At 43.6% G+C, this 17,972-nt stretch overlaps 1 protein-coding gene across 1 annotated transcript; it reads left to right on the plus strand.

The window, feature by feature from the left end:
* Positions 1–11,926: 11,926 nt before the first annotated feature.
* LOC124656495 (caffeoylshikimate esterase-like) lies at positions 11,927–14,175 on the plus strand. The gene is made up of 8 exons (XM_047195227.1): positions 11,927–11,956; positions 12,115–12,208; positions 12,339–12,371; positions 12,586–12,732; positions 12,985–13,118; positions 13,515–13,652; positions 13,760–13,858; positions 13,957–14,175. The coding sequence occupies exons 1-8, from the start codon at positions 11,927–11,929 to the stop codon at positions 14,173–14,175; spliced, it is 894 nt and encodes a 297-aa protein (XP_047051183.1).
* The last annotated feature ends 3,797 nt before the right edge of the window (positions 14,176–17,972 follow it).

Genomic DNA, 17,972 nt, shown 5'->3' on the forward strand with positions numbered 1-17,972 from the left:
CACTAGGTGGTGGGGATGGAGATCTGCGAGGGGGCCGATGAGACTTTTTGCTTCCACCTTCAGATTCTCCGCGTCCTTTAGGATGCTAACTCTGGCTCTGGTGGCTGCCTTCACCATGATGGCAGCTGCCTCCCTCCTTCCGGCTTCTGCGGGGCTCAGGCTCGCATTCTTCGTTCTAGGTCATGTGGGGTTCAGGAGCGCGCTCCTTATTCCGACTCCTCTGAGGCTCAACGTTATCGCGGATGTTAATTCCACCAGGCCCATGGGGTCTGGCGTTTCCAGCTGGACCCCGTCGGCGAGGTGGCGGAGGAGGACGTGGATTCCGGGGTGGAGGTGATGGTTTTCCGGTACTTGTCCTTGCCAGCATACTTGTCCTTTCCCTTGTTGTTCCCTACCGGAGGAGTTTCCGAGGCTACGGGGATTGGATATGGATGTTCCTTGGTTCTTCTTTTGCGCTACGTTGATACGGTGCGCGATTGCTCGTCACGACGTTCCCTTCCTGAGATGTTCTTATGCGCGGTGGAGACGCAAAGCTCCGGGTTGGATTCCATCCCGCGCGAAGTATCCGCCTTGCTCTGTTGCTTCATTGCATAAGTGACGAGTGTGCGGAGGTGATTGATGTCGATTTCTTCATCATTCTTAGCCAGGAGCTCTGCAGCCTTCTTCATGTTATCCTTTGGGGTTGCGAGCGGCTGATGATTGGTGGGGCTATCGAAATTGATCCTCCGGGGGTGAATAGCTTCCTGACAGATCCTTTCTGCCTCCCTGTTAGCATCACTGACTATTGTCTCCCACCGATCCTTGAGCTCTCTCGCCTTCTTCAGGTACTCTGTGGTCTTGCACTCTTTATCCCCGACCGATTCCATCAGCTCATCCGCGTCTACCCTTTCCTCGAGCATTACTTCCGCGGTATTGGTGAACTTTTCGGTTTCAGCCAGCAGTTCTTTCCTTTTGGCTTCTAAAGCTTCCGGACCTGCGGCTTCTTCCGGGGTTATTGGCTTGGTTAGGATTTCCGAGTGCGCAATGCCAACCTGGCATGCTGCCCTGGCGAGCTATTCTATTGACATTCCTTCCCCGAAGTCGAGGCCACGTCCTTGTCTGGGCTCCGGCGTGGTGCGAGAGCGAACCTGATGCGGAGCATCCGTATTTGACGGGCCCGGAATTCCGGCGTTGGGCGGAGTTGTTTCTGAGTCAGCGCCTTGATCCAGCCAAGTTACGGTCGCAAGGACCTGCTTTGGCGGAGCGGAATCTTTCTCAACTTTCTCCTCGTCCTCCAACCCGTTCATCATACGGTTGTAATCTGCTGAGTCCATGGAACATGCGTCACCGGATAGTTGGCTTAGATTCTAGAGTATAGACTCTTCTTCGTCTCCGGCACCCTCTTGCTGATCTAGAGCATTGTTGTCTCCGGCAGCCTCAACCTGCATGGGTCCAACTCCATCCTGAGGAGGGGTGGTTCCTGCGGTATGTACGAGGAAGTGCACGAAGTGGAACCTATGCTTCTCTAACACCAGGGAGACCTAGGCGTATCTGCATTGGTCTTCCACCGTAGTTTCCTGCTTAGGGGCGGATTGGGTGGGCTTTGAATTTTTCAGATCTAAGGCAGAATCTTCCTTAGGAAGTTCCTATGACTCAGATCGGATCTTCGCGACTGCGTCCTGCTCAGCGGCGGCCGCGTCAGCGTTACTTACCAGAATGTTTCCGTAGGAATCGAAGGTCTCGCCGATGAAGATGTGTGAATGCCGCCTATTGGGACGATGGAAAGTTTGATGAGGTCGGTCTTAGCCGGAATCTAGCACTCGTCCTGGGGGACGATCAGAAAGTTCCCGGCGTAAAGAACACGCACGACAACGTTGGAGTCATTGAAGCTTCCCATGGTGGAACCTTCCCGGTTCCGGCCTCCAGACGCACAATGTGCCATATGCCACCATCACCATCTATGGGGTACCCGGGCTTGCCGGATCTTGCCACCGTTGATGGTCCACCCCTGAAGTATACCCACAACACTGTCTGTATATCTGGATGCATGTTTACCGTTGAAAAAACATACACTTGCTCTAGGATGCCGTGTCTATTCGATTTTCTTGCTCATTTTAAAATGCGACATTGGCTATGATAACAATTCAACAACCAACTGTGGCATCCCCAGGATCAGGGTTAGACAAATACCAGATCTTCGTCCGACTTAATTCTAACCTTGAGCTCGGACGACTACAGTGAGAGAATCGGTAACACAACAGTGACTCTACGACTCAAAAGAATATATTACAACTCTTAGCAGAGTAAGATCCAAATTATTACACGCAGAGGTCACTGACCCAACATTCAACAAGCAACCGGAGCAAATTATGTTATTCTAAATAACAAGATAGCAAAGGGCTTAAGAAGCCATAACATAAAGCGACGTCCCAGTCCATAAGTCTCAGGCTGCTTCCTGGGAACCCCAAACTACTCGTTGATGTTAACGTAGAAACCACCTTCGGCTGTAGAAACTTCATCTGAAACAAAAGCATGCAAAGCTAAGTACAGGGACTCAACAAGACTTAGTACAACCTTTTAGCAAAGCTGGTATGCGGGCTTTCGGTAGATCTTCTTTTGCGTAAAGCAAATTTTCCTTTGTAAGATAAGAGAAAAGAGAAGCTCAACTACTCAGAACCTTTAAAAAGGGGATAAGAGAGCGACATCTCTATCTCTATTGATCATCATGTTGTATCCACCAATCTTCATCATCTCGAACCACTATCCTCGGATCACCCCTCAACACCCGGAGAAGGTATCCGTAAACACACATTGGTTGTCAAGTTTTACGCCAGTCCGGAGACCGGAGTAGAAGCGCAACAACTAAGCATGGCTTAGCATAAAGAGATAAAGGCTCTAGCGACGCACACATGCCAAACCTAGGTATGCTAGGAGTAGTGGATCAGGGTTTTGAGGCTACAAATGTAGGACATGCAACAAATAGGGTAACTCTACCTATCGATAAAAGACAGTAGAATCGCATGCAATATGAAGTAACCAGAATGAAAGCATTTGTAAAACTTATATGAACCAGGCTAGGGCTTGCCTTTGTCCCTGACAAACCAATATAGATCTTCGAGGATCCCATGCTTGACTTGTTCGCTGAGGGACAATTATTGATCTGTGTCGTTGTCGATCTTCATCGTCTCGGGCACGTGCTCTATCGACCGTAATGAGGCAAACACCAGAAAGGGTAAAACAACAATCAACACATGGCATCGATGCAATGCGCATACAAAAATGATGATATGATGTGTTAAATATATTGAATTAATCCTAAGACATGATCATCAATTTAACTAGGGTTCGACGTGACTAGGGTTAGCAGTTACGGAACCTCAGAGGGGTACAATTAGTTCTTCTAAAACAACTAGGTTTTAAAGTTGTTTAACAATACATGCTTTTGATACTGAAGTGTAGATCCCATTTTTCTGAAGATTTTGATATATTATACATATTTTTTGATTTAAAATGAATAAGTTATGAATTTCACAAGATTTATACATTTTAAATCATTTATGAAAATCCCGGAAAATAATAAAACTCTGACAGACATGGGCCCACATGTCATAGATTTATTCTTTTCTTAAATGTTTTTGAAATTAATAAAAATTTGATAGAGGGCCCCACCTATCAATACATTTTCATTTACAGAAAATAAAAGAAAAATAGAAGGAAAAACAGGGGCGGGTCCCACCGTGGTCAACGCCGGTGGTCAACTCCGGCGGACAACACCGGTGACCACGCAGAGACGGCGCTAGAGCACGCCCCTGTATGCGCGGAGCGGCGCATTCAACGCGCGGGACCACGACGAGGCGGGATGTGGCGGTGCCGCGACCATTTGGTCGCCGGAGCGTGGCCGGCGACCATGTCCGACGGCGGGGGCCGCAGGTGCTCGTGGCGGCAACAAACCAGAGGGAGAGAGGAAGAGCGGAGGGGCTCAGGAGGATGCCCAGCTCACCAGCAACGTGGGGAGGTGGTCGGCGAGGTCGGGGGAGCCCTGTGCCGCCGGCATCGAGCCAATTACCGACGGCCGGAGCTCGGGTAGAAACGGTCAAATCGGCTGATTCCTAGCTTCCCGGAAGGCTCGCGTCGACGGAGAGGCTCAACTCGGCGAGGCGGAGCTCCAGGGACCCTCGCCGGAGCTCGGGGAGGCGTGTAGCCATGATAATTTGAGGAGGCCGGCGTCTAGGGTTTCGGGGGAGGAGACAGAGAGAGCGAGGGAAAGGGGGATTGGGTGGCCTAGGGTTTCTCCTCGCGGCGGCAGGGGGTCTTGTAGGCGTCGGCGGTAGGCGGCGTGCACCGCAGAGCACATCGGCCATCGGGCAGCCGGCGAGCTGCTAGGCAGCAGCTTGGAGGCGCGGGTACAATGACATTTTTGCCAAAAACCCCCTGGGGAAATTCTGGGCTTCGCTGGGCCACTTGGGCGGCGGGTGGGTTGGCCTGCTGGGCTGCACAGGGTGGAGAGAGGAGGGAGAGGGATTGGGGTGCTAGCCCAAGAGAGAGAGAGGAGAGGGTTTCTCCCTCTATTTCCATTTTCCGGTTTTTATTTATCTTTTCAAAAATCCAATTTCAAATCTGTTTGTTTGGATGGAGTTTGAAACTCGAATTTTGTAGAGAATTTAGTAACCACACATGACATATGGTATGACAACAAGACCGTGAGTTATTTTATAAAATCCTGAGAGATTTTGAGGCAGATGAAATACAGAAGAAATTTGCATAACAATTAGGGTTTTGAACTATTATTCCTTTATGCAATTATCTTAGAAAAACATGATGCAAATGATGCACAAACAAATTCCTAATTAGGGTTTTGCTAAGCAGGGATGTTACAACTCTATCCCCGTTACAAGAATCTCGTCCCCGAGATTCCTAAGGTAAGAAAAGAGAAGAAATCACGGATTAGACCGATCTTCAACGAGCTTGTCGATACCATGACGATCTTCCTTGTTGAAGAGGTTGATCCACGACATCATGAAGAGGTTGACCCACCACACCAAGAAGAAGTGTTCATATTGCTTTCTTCACTCTAAAGGTAAGAGGGAATAACTCTGGATGGTGGATCTTTAAAAGATCGAGTATCTCATGGTCAACTCGTGGAAGGAGTGTTGAAAAACAACTCTTGAGCTAACAAACATGAAACACGTCAAGGTAATGGAGAAGACTAAAGAAGTTTCAACTTTTGGTAGGCAATTGCTCCACGCTTGACAAGAATACAAAGAAACAAGATAGCGGAGAGTTAAATTGACTTTAATACCATAGCGAGGCACTCTTAGAGAGGGCGACTTGTAGAAGAACAAATGATTACCAACCAGAGCAACTTTGGATTTAGGAATCATAGTCACTCTTTTTCCATGGGTACTTGAAAAGATTGAAGAGTACTAAAAAGGCTGGGGCCTAGATGACTGACGAATTCACACAACGTGCGGATTAAAGAGAACTTCAATAAAATCCAAAGGAAGGAGGAAAGCGATGTTGAGCGACGTAGCAAGGAACACCGGAGAGTGAATTTTCTCATAACGTTGTTGTTGTCACCGGAGAAATGATTTCGAGGAATTGACCGAAAGACATTTAGCAAGTGTTCTTATAATGTTCTCCTTGATGTTATAGACGGCAATTTTAGGCTATTGATGAGCCTTCAATAGGTCAACAAGTCAAGGTCGGACTATGGAATTCAAAATATGCTATGAGGGCAACTCCTAGAATAAGCCTCACAATATCCTCATGAAGAGTGGCTATTCTTGATAATTCAAAAGATTATGGAATTAGGCCTTTCGACTAGTTGTAAAGAGACCTATGTCAATAATCCTTGAGAAACACTAACCATCATTGCGGCTTGAGAGTCAGCTTAGGTTAGGTGTAAAGATATTTCAGACTCCGCATGTCCAGTTAGAAAATTTTTAACAGTTACCCCCAAGGTAAAGTCGATAGATTCTCAAGATATGGACCATAATGTCAAGCTCCAAAGGATTGAGCTAGATTGTGTAATACATGTGGTTGCGACTGCCAAAGGAAATTGCGTGCACATGAGCTTGCAATGTAACACAATTGAGTCCTGGTGGGAACATCGTAGAAGATATTGAAGCTCTTAAGCTTCTTCTCTTTCTCAAACAAACCAGTCAGTGGCTTAGGGTGTATAGAGGAACGTTTCAAGGAATGGAGGTAACAACCTTCCATCTCAAGATACTTCGCACCTGCATTCCCGATCGACTTGCGATGATTCCCGAGGAAAACAAAGGGAACTCGACTCGGATCCATGGCGACATCTTTCAGCAAATGCACGTGAACCAGAGAAGGTCACTTTCAACATCTAGAACACATACTTCATGATAACACAAAGATGGTTCTCAAAAGTTTCCAATATTAGTGCCAACTGTTCAATATGAATCTCTTAAACTTGGAGGAAATAAGAATGTCATCGATGGGCTCAATAACAAACTTACGAAGATACTCTAATGATAAACTCATATTTTGCATGAAGGAGGCAGAAGTATTGGTCAGACCAAAGGACATGAAGGTTTACTCAGACGAGACACCATGAGTATAAACATCATCAAGATAGTCCTTGGAACTGAGTTTGATTTGACGATAGCCCAAACTCAAATCAAAGGTTAAGAAAGATAGCAGATCCATGGGGAAGATACTATCTAACTTTAACACAAACAACACTAGACATCCCTTTATGAAGGAACCAAGTTGGATAGAGCTTTTGTCTTTCAACTCTCCAAGTTGTTGTATAGGCTCAACCAACTAGTCCAGGGTTATCCAACAAGATTGCTTGGAGAAAGGAGCAGTCCAAAGAACCAACTTACTCATGAACTCGACAACACGATCATGTAACAACATGGCGATACTTCTATAAAGACATCAAGAATATCACGAACCACCGATATATCACTGGGTTCGAAAGGGGATCTTGCTTTACAAAGCAAACGATGTGGTCTTGAGAGCTTTGGCATAAACCTAACTCTTTGACCAAGTTTTAGAAATGACGAGGTACTGGAGTTTGTTTCTCCTAACATACTGAAATGGAATGCCTTGACGAACCACAAGAGTAATATACATTGGAAAACACCAATGCACATTTACAACTTGGCTGCTAACTAGCAGACAAAGGTTGGAAAGCAACTAAAGAGAAGGAACATGATCAGGATCAGAACTCCTGAGATGTAGATGCACAAAATAACACTTTTGTGAAACTCATGCTGAAAAAGGAGGTGTGTTAGAGTCACAGCCATAGATGTGATACTCGCAATAGCACTCTTGTCGTGATCCATTTCGTTCAATGATAGAGCCTCTGCGATAGCTAGTGTAAGGGAAAGATCTTTATTGCCGCAATTCAACACGTCAATAACCACAAGCCTGAAGGATAGCTTGATTTGAATTTAACCATCCCGATGTAATGTTTGAACATTAACACCAGTGTTTGATGGCATGGATCTTTGGTTAAAGGCCAGCTTCATGTACTAAGATTCATTCACTTGAATCCAACACAATCGGGGACCTTCGGTTCAAGACCAAGGGTTAAAAACCGAGAAAGGAGTAACTACTAAATGAGTGACACAAAGGACACTGCGAGGTAGTAATCACGGGTTAGCATCTAGAAGCAATACATAGCTTCCGAAGTACCCAAGAAAATATAAAAAAGGAGGCATACAAGGCGAAGGGAAACCTCGAAGCCTAGAACATAATTTTGTGGAACCCACAAACTAGAAAGATCATGATGGAAGGAGATATCTCTATTAAAACAAAACAAGGAGGATGCACAGAGCACACACGACTCTAGAGAACTCTGCACTAGGTCCACTGGTTTAGAAACGACATGCCCATGAGGCAACTAAATTTGAAAGACTAGAAGAGATAGAAAAACTTTCAAATCAACAGGAGGTAAGGCACCTTAGAATTAGAGCGATACCAGATAAGGAGTCAAAACAAGCCTAATCAAATTTTCACAAATACTTTTAGCTTTCAAATAGTTTTCACAAACACTGGACTCAACATCGACCAGTAGAAAGGGCTTCCTACAGGCAGTCCTGCTCTGATTCCAAAACCTGTGGCACCCCCGGTATCAGGGTTAGACAAATACCAGATCTTCGTCCGACTTAAGTCTAACCTTGAGCTCGGAAGACTACAATGAGAGAATCGGTAACACAACAGTGACTCTATGACTCAAAAGAATATATTACAACTCTTAGCAGAGTAAGATACAAATTATTACACGCAGAGGTCACTGACCCAACATTCAACAAGCAACGGAAGCAAATTATGTTATTCTAAATAACAAGATAGCAAAGGGCTTAAGAAGCCATAACATAAAGCGACGTCCCAGTCCATAAGTCTCAGGTTGCTGCCTGGGAACCTCAAACTACTCGTCGATGTTAACGTAGAAACCACCTTTGGCTATAGCAACTTCATCTGAAACAAAAGCATGCAAAGCTGAGTACAGGGACTCAGCAAGACTTAGTACAACCTTTTAGCAAAGCTGGTATGCGGGCTTTCTGTAGATCTTCTTTTGCTTAAAGCCAATTTTCCTTTGTAAGATAAGAGAGAAGAGAAGCTCGACTACGCAGAACCTTCAAAAACGGGATAAGAGAGCGACATCTCTATCTCTATTGATCATCATGTTGTATCCACCAATCTTCATCATCTCGAACCAGTATCCTTGGATCACCCCCTCAACACCCGGAGAAGGTATCCGTAAACACACATTGGTTGTCAAGTTTTACGATTAGGTTCATGTTCTCTATGATATCCACGTCCGTTCCCAAGTCGTCCGTAACCGTGGACACGGCTTTTCGAAAAGATTTAACCCTGCAGGGGATGCACAACTTTACCCACACGTGCCAACCGACTCTTACTGCCAAATTATTAGCTCTCTTCCTCTGAAAGCTGGTAGAGGGTGGTCGACCATGACATTTACCTTGCTGTCGCCTAGACCATGAGTCACGCAATAAGGATTGTTCCGCTGTAACGGTTCAAGTCCCGAAGTCGGTCCTTAACGATGTGAGCCGAGGTGGGTTTCCCCAGAGGCCGCAACCCCCAGCCACCACGACGATGCTTACCTACATGTTATGTACCTTTCCCCCCAAGCAAGATGCAATGCATATGTCCAGGTAACGCGCAAACTATGTGACTCATGGAATTGACTAGGCAAGTTAGTGAGTCGAGAGGGTACCATAATAGGGCCTCGTGTGGTTGTACGCTCGATCTTGGTTCAAGAGGCGAGAACTCGGTTCCTAGGATCGGAAGAAACGAAACAACCCACCACATCCCAATGTGGACTCTCGTCTGAGCCTTTAATCATGTTTAACAACATCTCTATACTTACCACGTCAACTTGTCATGCTAGATTCTTTTCATTGTAAGGCTCTAGTCCGAAGACCGGAGTAGTAGCGCAACAACTAAGCATGGCTAAGCATAAAGATAAAGGCTCTAGCGACGCACACATGCTAAACCTAGGTATGCTAGGAGCAGTGGATCAGGGTATTGAGGCTAGAAAATGTAGGACATGCAACAGATAGGGTAACTCTATCTATCGATAAAAGACAGTTGAATCGCATGCAATATGAAGTAACCAGAATGAAAGGTTTTGTCCCTGACAAACCAATTGGATCTTCGAGGATCCCATTCTTGACTTGTTCGCTGAGGGACAATTATTGATCTGCGTCGTTGTCGATCTTCATCGTCTCGGGCACGTGCTCTATCGACCGCAATGAGGCAAACACCGGAAAGGGTAAAACAACAATCAACACATGGCATTGATGCAATGCGCATACAAGAATGATGACATGACGTGTTAAATATATTGAATTAATCCTAAGACATGATCATCAATTTAACTGGGGTTCGACGGGACTAGGGTTAGCAGTTCCAGAACCTCAGAGGGGTACAATTAGTTCTTGTAAAACAACTAGGCTTTAAATTTGTTTAACAATACATGCTTTTGATACTGAAGTGTAGATCTCATTTTTCTGAAGATTTTGATATATTATACATATTTTTCTGATTTAAAATGAATAAGTTATGAATTTCACTAGATTTATTCATTTTAAATCATTTATGAAAATCCTGGAAAATAATAAAAATCTAACAGACATGGGCCCACACGTCATAGATTTATTCTTTTCCTAAATGTTTTTGAAATTAATAAAATCTGACAGAGGGCCCGACCTGTCAATACATTTTTCATTTACAGAAAATAAAAGAAAAATAGAAGGAAAAACAGGGGTGGGTCCCACCGGGGTCAACGCCGGTGGTCAACTCCGGTGGACCACGCCGGTGACCACGCCGAGACGGCGCTAGAGCGCGCCCCTATACGTGCGGAGCGGCGCGTTCGACGCGCGGGACCACGACGAGGCGGGCTGTGGCGGCGCCGGGACCATTTGGTCGACGGAGCGTGGCCGGCGACCATGTCCGACCGCAGCGGCCGCGGTGCTCATGGCGGCAGCGAACCGGAGGGAGAGAGGAAGAGCGGAGGGGCTTGGGAGGATGCCCAGCTCACCAGCAACGCGGGGAGGTGGTCGGCGAGGTCGGGGGAGCCCTGTGGCGCCGGCATCGAGCCAATTGCCAGCGGCCGGAGCTCGGGAAGAAACGGTCGAATCGGCCGATTCCTGTCTTCCCGGAAGGTGCGAGTCGGCGGAGAGGCTCAACTCGGCGAGGCGGAGCTCTAGGGACCATCGCCGGAGCTCGGGGAGGCGCGTAGCCACGGCAATTTGAGGAGACCGATGACTAGGGTTTCGGGGTAGGAGACGGAGAGGGCGGGGGAAAGGGGGATTGGGCGTCCTAGGGTTTCTCCTCGCGGCGGCAGGGGGTCTTGTAGGCGTCGGCGGGCAGCGGCGTGCATCGCAGCGCACAACAGCCATCGGGCGGCCGGCGAGCTGCCAGGCAGCAGCTTGGAGGCGCGGGGACGATGGCATTTTTGCCAAAAACCCCCTGGGGGGAAATTCTGGGCTGCGCTGGGCCACTTGGGCTACTGGTGGATTGGCCTGCTGGGCTGCGCAGGGTGGAGAGAGGAGGGAGAGGGATTGGGCTGCTGGCCCAAGAGAGAGAGAGAGGAGGGTTTCTCCCTCTATTTTCCATTTTCTGGTTTTTATTTCTCTTTTCAAAAATCCAATTTCAAATCTATTTTTTTGGATGGAGTTTGAAACTCGAATTTTTCCAGAGAATTTAGTAACCACACATGACTTATGGTATGACAACAAGACCATGAGTTATTTTATAAAATCTTGAGAGATTTTGAGGCAGATGAAATACAGAAGAAATTTGCATAACAATTAGGGTTTTGAAATATTATTCCTTTATGCAATTATCTTAGGAAAACATGATGCAAATGATGCACAAATAAATTCCTAATTAGGGTTTTGCTAAACAGGGATGTTATACCAACAGTATGGAGTATGCGCTGCACATCTACAGCTCCACATCCAGCTCCAGCTCCGGGTATCATCTACATCACTGCAATTATTAAGTCAGACGAGACGAGCCATCAGCCATGCATGTATATATATCAGTCATCCATTGACATGGACTGGTCACTTGATCAGGGACATACAATCACCACTGTTTTAAACGTGATTCCATGGAATTCTCCTGACCGCACAAAAATAAAGAACAAGCTCGTCCGATGTAGAACAAGTTCTCCAAGTTACTTTAACCATCCAATTTATAAGGTCTAATCTGGGATGAGCTATTTATGCTAGCTAGGTACATACTTCAAGCTAAACTTAGCCTGGCAGAATTTGGTCACTCCTTATGCATGCATATAGAATAGCGCACACAAAACGAACATCTTGAAAACCATCCACAGATCGACCAGCATATATGAACACTACTTTTTCCTTAATATGTTGATTTTATACATATGCATATGTTTCTTCCATGAAGTTGTCATTTCCTCTCGAGAGCAATGGCCAATGATGATATCAAATATGAGGAGGTTAGTTGGTTTCTTCGAGAAATTAAAGACTCTTGTAAATGCACTATATCTTCTTTCTACACTATGCCAGAAAAATTGAATTTTCAAGGTGCATCCATCATTGAATCTTATGTTAATTAGCATATGAATACCTGGTCCATCGCAAATATTTGCTGCAGGAACATATTTCAAAATCACGAGGGGTGGAACTCTTTACATGCCGATGGACCCCTCTAAACCGTGAACCTAAAGCATTGATATTCCTATGTCACGGTAAATTTATTTAATTCTATGGCACTGCATTAAAATTTCAAAGATAATGGTACTTCAAGAAAACCGGAGACCATTATTGTTTTTGACGTCCTATAGTTTAATCATAACTTTTGTGTCTTGAACTTTTTAGGATATGCCATGGAATGCAGCATTTCTATGAGAGGTAAATAGAAAAATTATATAAATGTATGTGCTCTTATGCTTAACTAACAATTAAAGAAGATTATTTGTCTTGCTTCAAAATGTAGAATACACAGTTTTTGTGACCATAAGCTAAGCCATCATTTTTTTTGTATTAGCAATTTAGCACAAAAAATAACAAGAAAATAAATACCATAGAATAAATTGGACAAGTTTAAATGTTTTTTTTTTCTCAGGCACAGGCACACGATTGGCAAAGGCTGGATTTGAAGTGCATGGTGTGGACTATGAGGGCCATGGAAAATCTTCTGGACTTCAAGGCTACATTAGCAATCTAAATGATGTCGTCAGTGACTGCTTCACATACTTTGCAAGTATCTCTGGTACGTTCAGTATGTTATGTACTATATATTCTCAGATACTAATTAGCTCCTTGAATCATTCAATTGAACTATTAGGCGAAAACTCTACCCCGAACTCCATACCTATGTCTGGTCAGAATTTAATAGTCACTCTCTTCATGAATAAAAAAATAAGGAAATATTTTCTCCTATTTATTGGCATCACCATGTAATTGGTGAATGACTATACAACTTTAAATCTCAAATTTGGATGTCACGTTGTTCTCACTATAGAGAAAGAAGATCACAAGGGAAAGCGGCCGAAGTTCTTGCTTGGCGAGTCGATGGGAGGAGCAATAGCGTTGATGCTTCATAGGAAGGAACCTACCTTTTGGGATGGGGCCATTTTGGTTGCCCCCATGTGCAAGGTTAATTGCCCATGATTAATTAATCATGCCTTTGCTTCTTTCGTTGACATCTTACTGTTCTCAGTTTTTTTTAACATCCATAATGATACCTGCGGGTACACCCTATTTTGCATGTCACACTTCTAAGTTTCCAAAAAAAATGTGAAATAAATCATTAACCTAGGTTGTGTTGTATCATGGCCATCTTTATCATCTTTGCAAGGTTTGCTGAGAAGATTCGTTGGACTTTAGTTGCTATGTACCAGTCCCTGAATTTTTTGAGATCAATAATCGACATCATGGATATTACCTATATATAAATATAAATATATATTTATATTTATATTTATATATATATGTCTTGAAGTTTGGTCAGGTGTGGTGGAACTTAATTTTCGACATGGTAACATGATGCAGATTGTTGATGAGATGAAGCCTGCTCCAATTGTAATTTCAATTTTATGCAAGCTCAGCAATGTGATCCCTACATGGAAGATTATTCCTACTGATGATATCATTGATAAGGCAATTAAAAATGAGGAACGGCGTGAAGAGGTATAAGAAAAAAAAGTGAACCACTATATCATCGTACAATAATAGTTTGTGTCACTAGTAATTTTTTGGGATCATTGTATATCAAAATTATCTCTACATATAATCAGGTCAGAAACAATCCTTATTGCTATAAAGGAAGGCCTAGGCTAAAGACTGGTTATGAAATTTTTATGGCAAGCTTGGATATTGAAAGCAATCTTGACAAGGTACAAGACTAGGTTCAGTATATGTTGAACAAGTAACTACGAAAGATGGTTTTCATTGTTCTTTTAATTAATCTAAATTGTTCATATTGTAAAACAAGGTAACCATGCCATTCATTATAGTCCACGGTGGTGCTGATGCCGTCACTGATCCATCAGTAAGTGAGGCACTATATAAATTAGCTGAGAGTAAAGACAAGACGTTGAAGCTCTACCCAGGGATGTGTCATGCCTTGACGTCCGGTGAAACAGAGAGCAACATCGACCTTGTGTTTTCAGACATTATTCAGTGGCTTGATGAGAGGGCATCAGTTTCATAATGAATATAGTTAACAAGAGGAGTCTAAAAATGCTTAAATCTCCTCTTGTACCAAAAGTAAGAGTTCTAGAAAGCCATTTTCACAATTTTTTGAATGTACCTTTTCATACACCGAATTCTGAATATTAATAGTGTAATAGTTTTACAGCTGAAGGGCATAGCAGAGTAGTTTTTTTTTCATTAAGTGTGATTCGCAACAAAAAAAAAGTGTCGATAGCAAGCTTTGTTTTCTTGATGTATCTCTTTAGATAGATTCCATGTTTAAATTCACAGTGTACATGTAAATGAAATTATATTGGCAAGAAGTAACTGATATTCAGTGTAGATTCTTCAACAAAACGCGCAAATGTAAGAATTTCTTGTGGCTTGCTGTGGAGAAAGATGCAGCGCACCATTGAATTAAGCTGGTGTGTCGATATACACCACTCAGTACTGTCTTCTTTTGACCAGAAAAGTGTGCTCCTCGTTTAGAACATGTCGATTTCATATGACTTTTTGGTTGGTTCCAATACTTCGCACAAAATTCTTGTGCAACTAATTCATATGCATTCCAACAAAATTCAGGAACCATTTTTCAATAAAGAAATTCAGGAACCATATGTGTACTTCCTAATTTTTTGAACTTTACATCGTGAATTTAGTAGAAATACCTAAAAGCCAGTCAAGAACTGATTTTTTTTTTCTTTCCCTTGTCTATTACATTTAAATTCTCAGGTGGGTGAACTTAGTAGATTTCATTGCATATACTTATCCATCTACGCATTACATCGTCAGATGAGTATATACTATTGGCTGTGTATTGCTGTAACTTAGGAGTAAGCATTTGGTGCACATGGGCACCAGTGCTCTCAGTTTTTTAAATATTTAAAAATTTATATATCCATGTTTCAAAAAATCATCACATTTATTCTATGAATACATATATATGTTCCGAATACTCGTGAGAAGTTTTGGTAGAAATTACATTGTATTTTGAGCTACAGGAAAAAAACAAATTTAGGACTACGTATAGAGATGTATATTTGTCAAAAATTTGTCTTTTTTATATAGCTCAAAATATAACATATTTTTCTCCGAAATTTCTACCGTACCTTCGGAATGTTTATATGTATGTAGATATTTAATTTCAATTTTTTTGGAATACAAATAATATGACTTTATAGCACCAGGAGCACTGGTGCTCATGTGCTAAAGACACTTTTCGTGTAACTTAGCTTGTAGTCTGGCGAGGGACGGTAAGTTTGTTGTTAGTTTCTGGATATACAATTGGAGTGATGCTTTATACTTAGAGTTAAGAATGTGACATGGAAATGTTGGAGATATGCCCAAGAGGCAATAATAAAATGGTTATTATAATATATCTTTGTGTTTATGATAATGTTTGCATACCATGCTATAATTGTATTAACCGAAACATTGATACATGTGTGTTATGCAAACAACAAGGAGTCCCTAGTAAGCCTCTTGTATAACTAGCTTGTTGATTAATGGATGATCATGGTTTCGTGATCATGAACATTGGATGTTATTAATAACAAGGTTATGTCATTAGGTGAATAATATAATGGACACACACCCAAATGAGCGTAGCATAAGATCAAGTCATCAAGTTCAATTTGCTATAAGCTTTCGATACATAGTTACCTAGTCCTTCGACCATGAGATCATGTAAATCACTTACACCGGAAGGGTACTTTGATTACATCAAACGCCATTGCGTAAATGGGTGGTTATAAAGATGGGATTAAGTATTCGGAAAGTGTGAGTTGAGGCATATGGATCAACAGTGGGATTTGTCCATCCCGATGACGGATAGATATACTCTGGGCCCTCTCGGTGGAATGTCATCTGATTAGCTTGCAAGCATGTGATTGGATCACAAGAGATGATATACCACGGTAACGAGTAAAGAGTACTTGTCGGTAACGAGGTTGAACAAGGTATGGAGATACCGATGATCGAACCTCGGACAAGTAAAGTATCGCGTGACAAAGGGAATCGGTATCGTATGTAAATGGTTCAATCGATCACTAAGTTATCGTTGAATACGTGGGAGCCATTATGGATCTCCAGATCCCGCTATTGGTTATTGGTCGGAGATGAGTCTCGACCATGTCTGCATAGTTCACGAACCGTAGGGTGACGCGCTTAAGGTTCGATATCGCATAAGTAGATTCGGAATATGAGATGGAGACCGAAGTTTGTTCGGAGTCTCGGATGGGATCCGGGACATCATGAGGAGGTCCGAAATGGTCCGGAGAATAAGATTCATATATGGGAAGTCATTTTCAGGGTTACCGGAAAAGTTCAGGATTTTTCGGTATTGTACCGGAGGTTCTAGAAGGTTCCGGAGGGTACCATAGTGGGGCCCACCTATCCCGGACGACCAACATGGACCGGAGGGTCGCATAGGCCCACATGGGCCATGCACACCAGCCCCCCAAGGCCCATGTGGCTGTACCAAGTGGATAAGATCAAATCCCTTGAAAATAGGGACTTAACTTGGGGGAAGTTCCCCCCTTGTTTTGGCCGACCCAAAGGCTTGGAGGAGGGGCCAAGGCAGCCCCCCACGCCTATATAAGAGGGAGGGGAGGGCTGGGGCGCAGCACATCATCCCCCCAAGCCCTAGCCGCCCCTCTCTCCCTCCTCCTTCTTCCGCGCGGGCTTGGCGAAGCCCTGCAGGAATTTCTCCTCCACCTCCACCACCACGCCGTTGTGCTGCTCGGGATTTCGAGGGATCTACCACACCTCCGCTGCCCGCTGGAACGGGGAGAGGAAGGGCTTCATCGACACCGTACGCGCGACCGAGTACGGAAGTGTTGCCGGATTGCAGCATCGGGGATGATCGTCTACACCAACAACGAGATCTAATCTCGTAGGCTTTGGAAATCTTCGAGGGTTAGTCTCACATCAATCTCGTTGCTCCGATCTTGTAGATTAGATCTTGGGTGTTCCATAGATTGGATCTTGAATTTATTCGTCTTGCGGTAGGAAATTTTTTTTTTCTATGCTACGAACCCCATCAGTGGTATCAGGGCCATGTCTATGCATAGATCTGTTGCACGAGTAGAACACAATAGTTTTGTGGGTGTTGATGCTTTTGTTGCTTTAGTTTGCGTACTTTGCATCTTGCGGGATGGTGGGATGAAGCGGCCCGGGCTAACTTTACATGACCGCGTCTCATGAGACTTGCTCCACGCTTGACATGCAACTTGTATTGCATAAGTGGCTTTGCGGGTGTCTATTGAAGGAGATATGCCCTAGAGGCAATAATAAAGTGGTTATTATTTATATCTTTATGTTTATGATAAATGTTTATATATCATGCTATAATTGTATTAACCGAAACATTAGTACATGTGTGATATGTAGACAACAAGAAGTCCCTAGTATGCCTCTTAAACTAGCTTGTTGATTAATGGATGATTAGTTTCATAATCATGAACATTGGATGTTATTAATAACAAGGTTATATCATTATATGAATGATGTAATGGACACACCCAATTAAGTGTAGCATAAGATCTCGTCATTAAGTTATTTGCTATAAGCTTTCGATACATAGTTACCTAGTCCTTATGACCATGAGATCATGTAAATCACTTATACCGGAAAGGTACTTTGATTACACCAAACACCACTCGCGTAAATGGGTGGCTATAAAGGTGGGATTAAGTATCCGGAAAGTATGAGTTGAGGCATATGGATCAACAGTGGGATTTGTCCATCCCGATGACGGATAGATATACTCCGGGCCCTCTCGGTGGAATGTCGTCTAATGTCTTGCAAGCATATGAA

The sequence above is a fragment of the Lolium rigidum genome, chromosome 5 (assembly GCF_022539505.1).
Source record: "Lolium rigidum isolate FL_2022 chromosome 5, APGP_CSIRO_Lrig_0.1, whole genome shotgun sequence".
Taxonomy (NCBI): Eukaryota; Viridiplantae; Streptophyta; class Magnoliopsida; order Poales; family Poaceae; genus Lolium; species Lolium rigidum.